Here is a 14,343-nt window from a genome sequence, read left to right on the forward strand (position 1 = left end):
GTTGAATAATAAGTTGGCAGAAAGTACTCAGTGTTGGTGTGTCAGAGAAAGGATGTGCAGTATTATTCATAATGGTGCTCAGTATTGTTTTAATACTCTCCTTTCCTACTACCTCCAGGTGGCCCAGGGTGCGTCCCATAACTGAGCCCACCCTTTAAATTAGCTTGTTGATTCAGTGGGCCTCTCTTAAAGTGATGTTACCAGCCCAGCACACCACAGTGTAGAAAATTGCACTGGCCATCACAGAGCTGTAGAAGATATGAAGGATGTCACTACCCACATTAAAGGAACGCAGTCTCCTAAGAAAAAACAGTCTGCTCTGCCATTTCTTAGATAGTTCCTCTGTGTTATGTGACCAGCCCAAATTGTCATTGATTTGGACCCCCAAGTACTTGTAGGAATGCACCATCTCTACATCCATCCATCCATTTTCCAACCCGCTGAATCCGAACACAGGGTCCAGTCCTTAAATAGGTCTGGCAAAAATCAATAACCAGTTCCTTGGTTTTGCAAATGTTAAGTTGCTGACAATTCTTTCACTAAGAAACAAAGTTCTTCACCTGACTCCTATACTCTGTTTGATTCCCTTATCAATATCCAGTGCAGTGCAGAATCATCTGAGAACTTCGGCAAGTGACATGACGCAGTGTTATATTTATAGTTGGAATGTACAAAGTGAAAAAGGATAAGGAAACAGGACTGTTCCTTGCGGTGCTGCAGTGTTGCTCTCATTCATATCAGAAACAGTCCTTGAGTTCGAGAAACTGTGGTTTGCCTGACAGATAGTCCATTATCCAGGACACCATAGTCTAATCCACCTACATATCTCTGAGGTTACCCCTTAAAAGGGATGGCAGGATTGTATTGACGGCACTGGAGAGATCAAAAATACTGTATAATCCTCGCAGTGTTGCCAGCTTTGTCCAGGTGAGAATATGCCTTGTGCAACAGATAGTTAATTGCATCCTCCACTCGGCTCTTTGTCCGGTAGGCAAATTGCTGTGGGACCAGTTGGTCTATCACAAGAGGACTCGTATAGTCCAGGACTAGCTCAAAGATTTTCATGATATGAGACATATGTGCCGCTGGTTTGTAGTCACGGGGGGAAGAGGCACCTACCTTCTTTGGACAAGGTACAGTGCTGGATGTTTTCCACAGCAGCAGCACTTTCTGAAGCCTTACTGGCAGAATGAACAGGGGACAGAAGATACCACAAAGTTGGTCAGCACAGGCCTTAAGAACTTGAGGACTGACTCTTTACTAGAACTAGAATGATCTTTTTACTAGTCATTCCAGTTGATGTGGTAGGAGTTGCTGATGTAGTAGGGATGGTGCGGGGAGACTGGTCATTGAAAGAAAGTGGAAGTGGGAGAGAAAAACCTATAAAGCATATGGCATTGAATTAGTTGCTTAAGTATCCAGGACTGTGACTGAGTCTGTCTGACTCTGTCTTTAACATTGTCTGTTATAACTCACCATGGACCTCCAAGTGGTTTACTTTCTCCAGGGATACTGCTGACTGGAGTTTTTCTTAATTGTAAACTAAATGCAATTAGTCTTTTCACCATTCTAATGATCATATGATCTATAATTTACACCCTGCACAAAGTGGATTTGCTCCTTTACCTGTAGCAGGAAGTGAACAGCCCTTTTTTCTTCTGGTTCCCCCTTTTAAATGTGTTCCAGAGGTTACATGTCCAGAAGGGGTGGTCTGAGGGTGTCTTGGACGGGTCCTCAGAAGGCTTGTTATGTTCCATGATATTTCCTCAATAGAACATTCTTTGAGAAACTAGAGCTCCTTCAATCAACTTTTGTGTTTTTTTTCAGCCAGGGTGTCACAAGGAGCTAGAGCAACATTTAACATTATATGTGTGTATCTGCCTGTTTTGTATACTGACTTGGTCTGATTCAGGGTCACATGATCATATAAGTATCTAGATTGCATTATTAATTGGTTCACAACAATATACTTTAACTAATTATTTGCACTATGTACACAAAACACTTTTTTAATGCCTGAAACATAATTCAAAGGCAATCATTATGCTGTATCTTTTACATGGAGACATACTCTCATTTCCATGAAATCAAAATCTTTTTATGAACTCAGAATATAAATATTCAGTTCTGATCTATAATATAAATTTATTGTAACTTTTCTTATAAAAATATTAATACACTATCCACATTTATTAGTTTTGCACTGTACATATATACATATCATAAGCTTTTAACACAGAAATATTCATAAAAAAGTGGAATGGAAAATTGATTCAGCACAAAACTTTATCATGCATAGTTTGTCTAAGCATATCTGAAAGCTACTGACTTACTACAAGATCGGTTCATCAATCAAAGTGATGTGAATTACAAATAGATGACTTAACTTGACCTTGAAGGACTTAATTCATAAGGCAATGAAAAGAAGAAGAAATACCAAATGCATACAAAATGGTACCCGCAAGATCCAGATAAAGAAAAAATAACGATTGTTCTGGTCTATTTTCTTTTTTTTTTTTACCATAAAGATTTATTTTGATTTTCATAGTTTACTTTACTTAGGTCAGTCAATCAATCATCATTTCAGAACCAAACAAATGCCATATCTCGACAAAAGGGTAAACATAAGCAATTCAAAAAAGACAATATTTTTAAAAATATTATTCAAGTTGAAAGAATATCCTGTTCAAATTGTTACATAATTATATTGAATACTTGATTATCATTTTGCAAACATAGCATTTAATCATAAAGGTTCAAAATAACTTCTTCCCAGCAGAGGTTGTTACAGTCTGACTCAGTCTTATCCCTTTTTATTTTTTGCTTAACTGTTGCTTTTGGTACAGCCATCTCTAATCTGTAATACCTGTAGGTGTTCCTAATTATTGGATGATGACCCTGTTTGAGAACAAATCCGGCTTATAAAGAGGAAATAGGTCCACCATGACTTACTCATATGTGACAAATAATTTATGCATTTTATTATCTTCTGAAAGAGGAAGAAAATTCTATGCAATCATACTGTTTGGACATAAACCCAAGTTGGAACTCTGTTATAGAGAGTTATTTTGGCTTATTAGTAACTATATGAGAGCCATTCTCTGGTAGCTGTACACAATATGTATCAACTTACTGTATACACTGAAAGAATCTTCAATACCTGACAGCATAAACAACATCAACGATTTCCTTAGTGATTCTCTTCAGCTTGACTAATGCACCCTAATTGAGAATGCTGGTCAGAATTTCAAAAATGTTCTTGTTCTGTAATGGAAAATTCTCAGAGTGGTACTTACTTTCACACATAAGTGAATTTCCCCTTGGGAATTAATAAAGTATCTATCTATCTATCTATCTATCTATCTATCTATCTATCTATCTATCTATCTATCTATCTATCTATCTATCTAGTTCTGCACTCTCTAATTAGCAATCCATTATACAAAAAAAAAATCAGAAGACATATCAGTGCAATAAGATGAGATTTAAATGATTTTAAAATGGATTTTAAGTCTATAAGACACATACAGTAAGCTTCTGAATATAGTAAAGAATGCCTACCTTTAAATCAACCCAAAAGGAGTCTTTGTTCTAGTTGTGCTTTAATGCAGCAGGTAGGAGGCTCCCCTAATCTTAGAATTTTTAATTCTAACTAGGGGGCTTCGCCCCCTGCTCGCTTCGCTCGCCAACCCCCGTGTTTGGTTTTCCGGATACACACTTTTAAGATGTTTTTTCTTTGAATTGTTGCTATCTCATTAGTTTCACTTTTATTTCAGAACTTCTGTAAAAACAATATTTGTAATCTTGCGAGTCCCAATATGCTGAATCTTTTTAATGAGGTCAGGACAGGTTTCTCTGTTTGGAATTTCAGCACAGACAAAACGATCTACATCATCAGCAGTTAATAATTTTTTTTTACAAAGTAAAAAAGTAAGTAGAGTTCTGCATTGGACTCCTGTCTGTAAAGTCGTGCTATTTTCCTCTCACAGTTCCAAAAGTACATGTGGTTACCAAGGTGATACCCCAGCTTTTCTCTAGGTTTTTGTACAAGGGCTAGACAGAACGTTTTTGACTCTTGGGGTAAATTTAGCTTTTTAAATAAGCAGACAGATAAATATATATACATTAACAAAGTAACCAATAAGTGCATGTGTAGTAAACTCCATTTTTGAAATTCTCAAGATTCTTTATTTGTCACTTGCATAGTTATACAGGACAACATGTAGTGAAATGCATCCTGATCTGCTTATCAAAAACTGTGCAAAGTTAGAAGAATATCAGTTAGATTAACAAAAAGTCATAGATTGAAAGATAACAGTATAGTAGAACATAATAAATAAGTAAAATTATGTGAATAAAGTAGAATTAAGTGTTAAGGTGCAATAGTGTAGTAATTATTGTGCAAAACCAAAGTTAGACTGGTGCATAGTTAAATGAGGCAGTTTGTTTGTTTGCGCTACTGCGATCTTTACTTTCTTTTTTTATATTTTCTAATTTTCCTACTTTCGTATCCTTTAACTTTCTCCACATGTGTATAGCGCCAATGTTTTGTTTTTTTGAGCCTTTCTAATTTCCCTGGTTTCATAGTCTCTAACCTGCTCTGCATGTGTTTAGCGCCAATGTTTGTAAACATCTTTATGAAGTTCTACTTTGTCTTTTACTCATTGTCTTTTAATTCTGAGCCGGATTGGACGTGCTTTTTTTTCAATTCCACTTGTTCCGAGCGGATAATTACTTTCCTTATTTTCTGAATTTGCACCTCGATTATTCTTTTTTGCTCTTTTTTCTGTCCAACGCATTTGAGTCTCTTTTCTCCGCGCTGATTTCTTCTTCGCTTAGATGTTGACATTTAATTTATAACGTACCTTACACACTTTATATGCGCTGAGAGCCCTAGATCTGTGTGTGCTCAAATCCTACACAAGACTGAATGTTTTGCTGCCTATTGTCCTATTTGATAGATTGTAAGTAGGGCGTGTCTTTGGTCTCGCGGGTCTTTAATATGTCTTCCGAGAAGATCACGTATCGTAGACTTGCTGTTTGCTTTCCAGGACAGGATTTCTTTTTATAATAGATAGATGTAAATCTTCCTTTTCCTTGGCATTTTCTTGGTTTTAATTTATGTGTATTTTGTATAGGTGTTTATAATTTGAGTTTTTGTTTTTTATTACTTTTTGTTTACTTTTATTAATTTTTGAATTTATATTGATTGCATTATTGTTTTTATTTTGTGTGACCCATCATGTGATGCAATTATGTACAATAAGGTGGTATACAAACAAATACAATTATTATTTTTAATACTAATAATTAAATTCTGAATATCAAATAGCAATTTGCAAGCCATACCTTAACCAGGCATGAGTGGGTGACTTTCACTTCTAAACCCTTGTTATTAATATAGCTAGAAGATTAATAGATAAATGTGGACTGACACAACATCATTCCAGATTTTACAAATCACAGAAGACTTGTCTATTTTTGGAGATGTCTTTAGTATACAGCAGCTGCTGCTTGTTTATATTTGACCTTTTTTTCTAATCTTACCTCCTGATGCAAAATTATATTGATACCTCTTGTAATTACACTATAATATATTTTTTAAAAAGTATAGTCTAAATGCTTGCCAACAGCAATATTTTAATCTCAGACAGGAGAATCACTATGAGCATCGTTACCTCATTTAACAGAATCCAGTTTTGTTTTTTTAACTCTGTATGCACTTGTTTGTATGTAAAGATAAATTATTTTTTACTGGCAGACTGCAGTCTCTGGTTGCGGGACAACTTGTTTGCTAATTTAGTTGATGGTGGCTTGCTACTCAAGAAGATATTCTGGAAACATTTTATAACATCATTATTTTACTAATAACACAGAAATCATTAAATTATCCCAGATACCACAGCATGAAAATACAGAAAAAATAATTTAAATAGAGGAATCATGGTTCAGCGGCAGTATGAATGCCATTCTGTCATTCAAATGAACAGTTTCAGTGCCAGAAGCAGGAGAGCCTATAAAAAGGACAAGCCTGTTTCAGTCACATGATTGCCATTTCAGTGTGACTAAGGGAGCTAACCTTCCGAGGATAGTGAGCCACATAGGAGAATAATAAAATGAGTGATAATCCATTGGGTTAGCACTGACCATCACTTTGAAGCTTTAAAATATTGTGGCAGGGATACAGAGGCTGCTGTATTTGTATTGTAGGTGCGAGTTATTTGTCTAGTGTATCATTTGAATATTATATTCCCTGTTTTGGACAGAGCGTGTTCTCCAGCCCCTGGCATGTCTGTCGCGAGATGAAGAGAAACTGGTGAAGCAGATGTGGACTGTTGGAGAGTGACACTGTATTTCATTTTTTTCCAAAATGAATGTCAGTTTGCAGCTGTTCCTGCTGTCTTCTTCTCATTGGTTAAACTGGTGTCAGAAGTAGTGGGAGCTTGGAGGAAAAGGCAAATCCTTACAAAAATGGTTGGAAACTGGTGATGTGCTTTGAACAAGCTCTGACACCAGCACAGACCCCAAAGATGACACAGGTAAGAGTTTCCACAGTAAGGCAGTATTTAGGCATGGGGAGACTTATTGGGTAATGTTCAAGGTGGCTGCCAGATTAATCCAATAGTCTCAGGAAGAGAAGGCAGTCCATCTGGCCCTGGCACTTAACTGTTGACAGGCTGATTAGATGCTTTATGAAATTCTGGCTCACTTGCGGGCTGTGGAAGAACTGAGGATGATACTGTGGTGCTACTATCACAATGGCAAATTACATGTCCTGAAAGAACACCATGTCTGCCTCAAACGCACCGTTGAAGAGTTGAAACGGCACTACATTGTGCTAAAGGAAAGCGAGTCCAAACTGATTAATAAGAATTAGTCAAAGATACTTGGAGGACAATGCACAAAGAGAGGAGAGCCAGAAATAACAGTCCCTGGTCAAGCACTGTGTAAGGCGCTAGAGGTCGCTGTTGCCTCTTTCAACCCAACAGACAGACACACTGCACAAAATCACCAAGAAGATCTTTAATGTTTTTACTTCTCGATGCAGTTCCCCAAAGCACCTCCGCCACCATACACAAGCAAAATAATAACCCACTATACACAAATCTCTCCTCCACTCCTCCCATCAAGCTCTGTCCTGCTCCCTCCCAACTTCAGCTTGCCTGGTGAGTCTCCACCAGTCCTTTAAATAGTCTTTGACCCGAAAGTGCTTCTGTCCTTCTAGCCACGTGACTTGTCTGCACTTCCAGGTCAGATGGAGACTTGTGGATTTCTTCAGCCCGGAAGTACTTCTGTGGTTCTGTCCCCATGACTCGTGAGTACTTCCAGGCACCCACATCACCCAGCAGGGCTGTGAAGCCAAACCCCAACTCCTATGGTGCCCTGCAGGAATCTGGGGTGCCGCTATGCTGCAGGGGTATCTCCATCTGGCGTTCTGGGGGAGGCAGTGTCCCTCTGTAACTTCTTTCCCCCATCTTTCTCCTTTCTGGGTGTCCCGGCTGGGCTGAGCAGCTAGCTGTCTGGCACACACTGCATCTTTAAGTCTGAAGAAGTGCTACTTAAGCCAGGAAGATGGAACACATTCAGAACTCCCCTGTGATAGTACGGACATCAGTCCTCTGGCAAAAGAGCATGTGATGCCACCACCTTTTGAAGAGGGGTGCTGCTTCTCACAAAGAGGAGCAATAGAAGATGCTGCACCTACAGGCGAGCAAGAGGGTGGAGTGGTGGCTCTGAGGCTAAGGATCTGCACTGGTTGCCATTTCGAATCCCTGTTACTGCTCCAGGGCTGCTGTACAATGGCTGAACCTGCTTTCTAACCACAAGGGGGGTACATGAAAACTAACAAATTCCTAATACAAGAAATTGTATAAGGTGAAATGAAGAGCAAAAAAAAAAGGAGAGAGCTGCTTTTGTGGGTAGCAGCAACTAAGTGCAATTCATAGTTTCAAAGGGGCAATACTGTCACATGTACTCTCACTTGCATGTGCTAATCAAAATGCACCCCATTGCCACTCTTTGGCAGTACGATAAATGAGTATTAATTACTACCTTACCTCAACACCTCTGTCTTCCTTACATTCAAACTTACAGTATGTCATCCTTACAACTTAAGTTCCTATTCCTCAGTCAGGTACCATAAATAGGGGTGCTTAGCTTTCAGATACACAGTAGCTATAAGGCATTCTTATGAATCATATCACAGGAACAAAATATTACATTGCACAAAACATAAAAATCAATATATTTTACAATGTTAAACCTGGAAAAAATAGCTTGGGGTTACTTTTTTTTCCCCTAACAACAACCATACAAAAAAGGAAAGTCACACATATTCTCTAATACCACTCAAAGTAACATACACATCATGTGTTGGAGGAAACCAGTGTACTCTGAAAAATCCATACAGGCACTCTTAGAGTCGGCAAAGACCATACAGTCTTCTTCTTTTGGCTGCTCCCGTTAGGGGTTGCCACAGCGAATCATCTTCTTCCATAACTTTCTGTCCTCTGCATCTTGTTCTGTTACACCCATCACCTGCATGTCCTCTCTAACAACATCCATAAACCTTCTCTTAGGCCTTCCTCTTTTCCTCTTCCCTGGCAGCTCTATCCTTAGCACCCTTCTCCCAATATTCCCAGCATCTCTCCTCTGCACATGTCCAAACCAACGCAATCTCGCCTCTCTGACTTTGTCTCCCAACCATCCAATTTGAGCTGACCCTCTAATGTACTCATTTCTAATCCTATCCATCCTCGTCACACCCAGTGAAAATCTTAGCATCTTTAACTCTGCTATCTCCAGCTCTGTCTCCTGCTTTCTGGTCAGTGCCGCTGTCCCCAACCTATATAACATAGCTGGTCTCGCTACCGTCCTGTAGACCTTCCCTTTCACTCTTGCTGATACCCGTCTGTCACAAATTACTCCTGACACTCTTCTCCACCCATTCCACCCTGCCTGCACTCTCTTTTTCACCTCTCTTCCACAATCCCCATTACTCTGTACTGTTGATCCCAAGTATTTAAACTCATCCACCTTCGCCAACTCTACTCCTTGCATCCTCACCATTCCACTGACCTCCCTCTCATTTACACACATGTATTCTGTCTTGTTCCTACTGACCTTCATTCCTCATCTTTCTAGAGCATATCTCCACCTCTCCAGGGTCTCCTCAACCTGCTCCCTACTATCGCTACAGATCACAAAGTCATCAGCAAACATCATAGTCCACGGGGACTCCTAATCTCGTCTGTCAACCTGTCCATCACCATTGCAAATAAGAAAGGGCTCAGAGCCAATCCCTGATGTAATCCCACCTCCAACTTGAATGCATCCGTCACTCCTACCGCAGACCTCACCACTGTCACACTTCCCTCGTACATATGCTATACAACTCTTACGTACTTCTCTGACACTCCCGACTTCCTCATACAATACCACAGCTCCTCTCGAGGCACCCTGTCATATGCATTCTCCAGGTCCACAAAGACACAATGCAACTCCTTCTGGCCTTCTCTAAACTTCTCCATCAACATCCTCAGAGCAAACATTGCATCTGTGGTGCTCTTTCTTAGCATGAAACCATACTGCTGCTCACTAATCATCACCTCACTTCTTAACCTAGCTTCCACTACTCTTTCCCATAACTTCATGCTGTGGCTCATCAATTTTATTTCCCTGTAGTTACTGCAGTCCTGCACATCCCCCTTATTCTTAAATATCGGCACCAGTGCACTTCTTCTCCACTCCTCAGGCATCCTCTCACTTTCCAAGATTCCATTAAACAATCTGGTTAAAAACTCCACTGCCATCTCTCCTAAACACCTCCATGCTTCCATAGGTATGTCATCTGGACCAATGGCCTTTCCATTTTTCATCCTCTTCATAGCTGTCCTTACTTCCTCCTTGCTAATCCGTTGCACTTCCTGATTCACTATCTCCACGTCATCCAACCTCTTCTCTCTCTCATTCTCTTCATTCATCAGCCTCTCAAAGTACTCTTTCTATCTGCTCAACACACTCTCCTCGCTTGTAAGTATGTTTCCATCTTTATCCTTTATCACCCTAACCTGCTGCACATCTTTCCCAGCTCGGTCCCTCTGTCTAGCCAATCGGTACAGGTCCTTTTCTCCCTCCTTAGTGTCCAACCTCTCATATAACTCATCATATGCCTTTTCTTTAGCCTTCACCACCTCTCTCTTCACCTTGCGCTTTATCTCCTGGTACTCTTGTCTACTTTCTGCATCTCTCTGACTATCCCTCTTCTTTTTTGCCATCCTCTTCCTCTGTATACTCTCCTGTATTTCCTCATTCCATCACCAGGTTTCCTTTTCCTCCTTCCTTTTTCCATATATCATGCCAAACACCATTCTTGCTGTCACCCTTACTACATCTGCTGTATTTTCTCAGCTGTCTAACTCTTCACTGCCACCCAGTGCCTGTCTCACCTCCTCCCTAAACTGAACCTTGCAGTCTTCCTTTTTCAAATTCCACCATTTAATCCTTGGCTCTGCCCTCACTCTCTTCCTCTTCTTGATCTCCAACATCATCCTACAGACCACCATCCTATGCTGCTTAACTACACTTTCCCCTGCCACCACTTTGCAGTCTTCAATCTCCTTCAGATTGACTGTTCTGCATAGGATGTAATCCAACTTTGTGCATTTTCCTCCGCTCTTGTACGTAACCCTATGTTCCTCCCTCTTCTTAAAATACATATTCACCACAGCCATGTCCATCCTTTTGGCAAAATCCACTATCCTCTGACCTTCTTCATTCCTCTCCTTGACACCATACCTACCCATCACCTCCTTGTCTCCTCTGTTCCCTTCACCAACATGCCCATTGAATTCCGCTCCAATCACCACTTTCTGTCCTTTGGGTACATTGTTCATCACTTCATCCAACTCATTCCAAAAATCGTCTTTCTCACCCATTGCACGCCGAACTTGTGGTACATATGAACTAACAACATTCATCATCACACCTCCAATTTCCAGCTTCATAATCATTACTCTGCCTGACACTCTTTTCATCAAAACACTCTTGACATACTGTTCCATCAGAATAACTCCTACCCACCTCCAATCCACCTGGCCTTACTCCCCTTCCATTTAGTCTCTTGCACGCACAATATATCAACCTTCCTTCTCTCCATCATATCTGCTAACTCTCTCCCCTTTCCAGTCATACTGCCAACATTTAAAGTTCCTACCCTCAGTTCCACTCTCTTTACTTTCCTCCTCTCCTCCTGCCTCCCGACACGTCTCCCCCCTCTTCTCCTCCTTTTTCTTCTTCGGCCAACAGTAGCCCAATTTCCGCCAGCACCCTTTTGGCTAACAGTACAGGTGGCGGTCATTGTTAACCCGGGGTTTGACCGATCTGATATGGAAATTTGTATTGTTGTCCGCATATTGATTTGGCAAAATTTTACACTGGATGCCTTTCCTGACGTAACCCTTCCCATTTATCCGGGCTTGGGACCGGCACAAAGAAACACACTGGTTTGTGCATCCCCTGTGGCAAAGACCATACAGTAACAGAGAAAAAGTGTGATGTAGCTTTGTGGATGTGATTTTGTAATGTTTCTGTTTTCTCTTCTGGAAATACATCAATGTTGTTGTCCTGTGACACTTATTTACCATTAGCTAATCAGCTTTAAAGTTAGCAGCCAACATCAAAAACAGGAAATGCAAAAAAAGGCATTCAAATTCCCCTATTGTATTCCATTGTTCTTCAAAGAATGTGTGCAAAATCCTCAGAGTGCAAGAAAAAAAACTATCATCATTTTAATGTAAGCAGATTTTTTTAAAATGTTATTCAAGAATGTGAAATGTGCCTGTAAGAGGGCAGCTTATAAAGCTAATTGGTTGAATGTAAAAGACTATCCCAAAACAACTTTGATGTAACATAACATTTGCAACCAAAATTGTGGAATCCATGGGTCACAGAAGGCCAAAGGCTGTTTTTGTAGCAATGAGCACAAGACAGTAAAAAGCCCTGGACAGGCCACCATTTGATCACACTGTCCACTCACACCCACACACAAAACTGATTCAGGGCCAGTTTTCAATCACCTAACCTGCACATCTTTGGGGATCTCAAATACCCACCTAGAAAAAATTCAGACATTGTATTCAGATCCAAGCCCCTCTATCTGTGAGGCAGCAGCACTGACCACTGTACTACCCTGCCACAGCAGTTAACCAGTGTGCTGTACATTCTTTTTTAACTTTTAAATGAAGTATTGTAATTCTCAAAAATGAAGTTTTGAAACCCTGTCATATTCAGGGTAACTTACAGGTTCATTAAATGTTTTTTCAGAATATGTACTGTCAGCATTAAGTTGGTAACATAAAGACTATTCATTTATATTAAACACAAGGCAGGTACTTTATGTTAGACACACGTTTCCCAACACTAGTTTTAGTAATATATAGAAGAGGATAATTTACAATTTAGGACAGGGTTAAAAAAATAAGGATAACAAACTTTTCAATTAAGTGTTTTTTTAACAATAAAGCATTGTGGAAAATAATCCTTAATGCACTGTAGCTTAACTTATGTTCATGTTAGTAACATGAATATCCATACATCCATTTTCCAACCCGCTGAATCCGAACACAGGGTCACGGGGGTCTGCTGGAGCCAATCCCAGCCAACACAGGGCATAAGGCAGGAACGAATCCCGGGCAGGGTGTCAACCCACCGCAGGACACACACAAACACACCCACACACCAAGCACACACTAAGGCCAATTTAGAATCGCCAATCCACCTAACCAGCATGTCTTTGGACTGTGGGAGGAAACCGGAGCGCCCGGAGGAAACCCACGCAGACACGTTGGAGAACATGCAAACTCCACACAGGGAGGACCCAGGAAGCGAACCCAGGTCTCCCAACTGTGAGGCAGCAGCGCTATCCACTGTGCCACAATGCCGCCCTAACATGAATATTTTAACATTAATATTTTAGCAAGTGATATGGCAAAAAACAATGGAGCATGGTTCCATTTTGCTGTATTAGGAATTGCCATAATTTAATGATGTAAGCCGTGATTGTCAATTAATTCCTGGATGTTCCCTTCCGCTGCAGGTTTTCATCCCAACCAATTTGTTCTTTTAAGTGGATTCTCGTATTAATGAAGCAAGTGTTACTTCTCAGTTTGTAATTTTTGGACCAATCCAGAAATTACAAACTGGTTACACTCAATTTTTATTGAATGAAGCAGGACTTTAGATGCATAAAAATTCTGTTGTGTGTTTTAGTATTGTAGCGTCCCGGCCAGGTCAAAGGGTTAGAGCATGGGGGGCGGGAAGTGAAGGTTGGGTTGATCAAGGAACGGAGGAGAATGGGTCGGTGGACTGACATTCAGGGTATGATTGACAGTAATGGGACAAAAAGGTGTGGCATTCTGAATGGAGGGGTAGAAGATGGGGGCAGGGATTTTTTTTCTGGATGGTTTGCGAGAGAGAGCTGGGGTGTCGTGAAGGTAGTGACTGATACATGGAAAATAATTTTTTTTTTTTTTGGTGTTCACTAACGGTGTCTCTCAGGACCATAACAATATGAGCTCAATAGACAACTGTAAATAGTTCAAGTTCAAAGTCGTTTCTTTTTGCTTTTACAATACTGTATTTTTTTTGACTATTCCAGTAAACTGTTCTGTGTTCCCTTCTTCGTCCTTCCCTGTTTCATCCTTTTAAAACCTGACACGCTGAGGTCACTACAGTATTTTGTATTGTACTACCAGTGCAAAGCAATAGCAGTTAATCAGAAGCTGGCATGGAGAAGTCAGAATTCAAAAGCAGATATGTAACTGGGAAGATTATATTTAAATAACAATGCTTAGGATGTGTAGCTAGAATGTAGTCAAAGAACAGAGCATTAAGTCATAAACCACAAAGGGTACACAAGACCAGAAACTGTGCTACTCTACTGCCCTAATGTTAAAATGTGTTTTAATTTTTTTTTAACTATTAGGTGAAAGGAAAGAGCTACACTGTTTGGAGATTAAAAACTATATTCTAAGTCACACACTATACTCTCCACCCAAGTTCTATTTGCCATATGAACATGTTAAAGAAATAACATGTACTAAGAGAATCAAACTTTGCTTCATCACCCAAAAGAAAACCCAGGTACTTTAACAACAACAACATTTATTTATATAGCACATTTTCATACAAATGTTGTAGCTCAAAGTGCTTTACATGATGAAGAAAGAGATAAAAGACAAAATATAAAAAATAAAATTAGGCAATACTAATTAAAATAGCATAAAAGTAGGATCCGATGGCCACGGAGTACAGAAAAAAAAAACAGCTGAAGAAAAAAAATAA

General features: G+C 39.8%; 1 protein-coding gene across 1 annotated transcript in view; it reads right to left on the reverse strand.

The window, feature by feature from the left end:
- Positions 1-10,522, reverse strand: part of LOC127527954 (uncharacterized) — a 177,549-nt gene extending 167,027 nt beyond the window's left edge. Inside the window, exon 1 of the mRNA XM_051928360.1 lies at positions 10,071-10,522. Within this exon, the coding sequence (XP_051784320.1) occupies positions 10,071-10,277 (207 nt within the window). The 5' untranslated portion in view covers positions 10,278-10,522. The remainder of the gene's footprint in view (positions 1-10,070) is intronic.
- Between the last annotated feature and the right edge of the window lie 3,821 nt (positions 10,523-14,343).

The sequence above is a fragment of the Erpetoichthys calabaricus genome, chromosome 5, assembly GCF_900747795.2.
Source record: "Erpetoichthys calabaricus chromosome 5, fErpCal1.3, whole genome shotgun sequence".
NCBI lineage: Eukaryota > Metazoa > Chordata > Cladistia > Polypteriformes > Polypteridae > Erpetoichthys > Erpetoichthys calabaricus.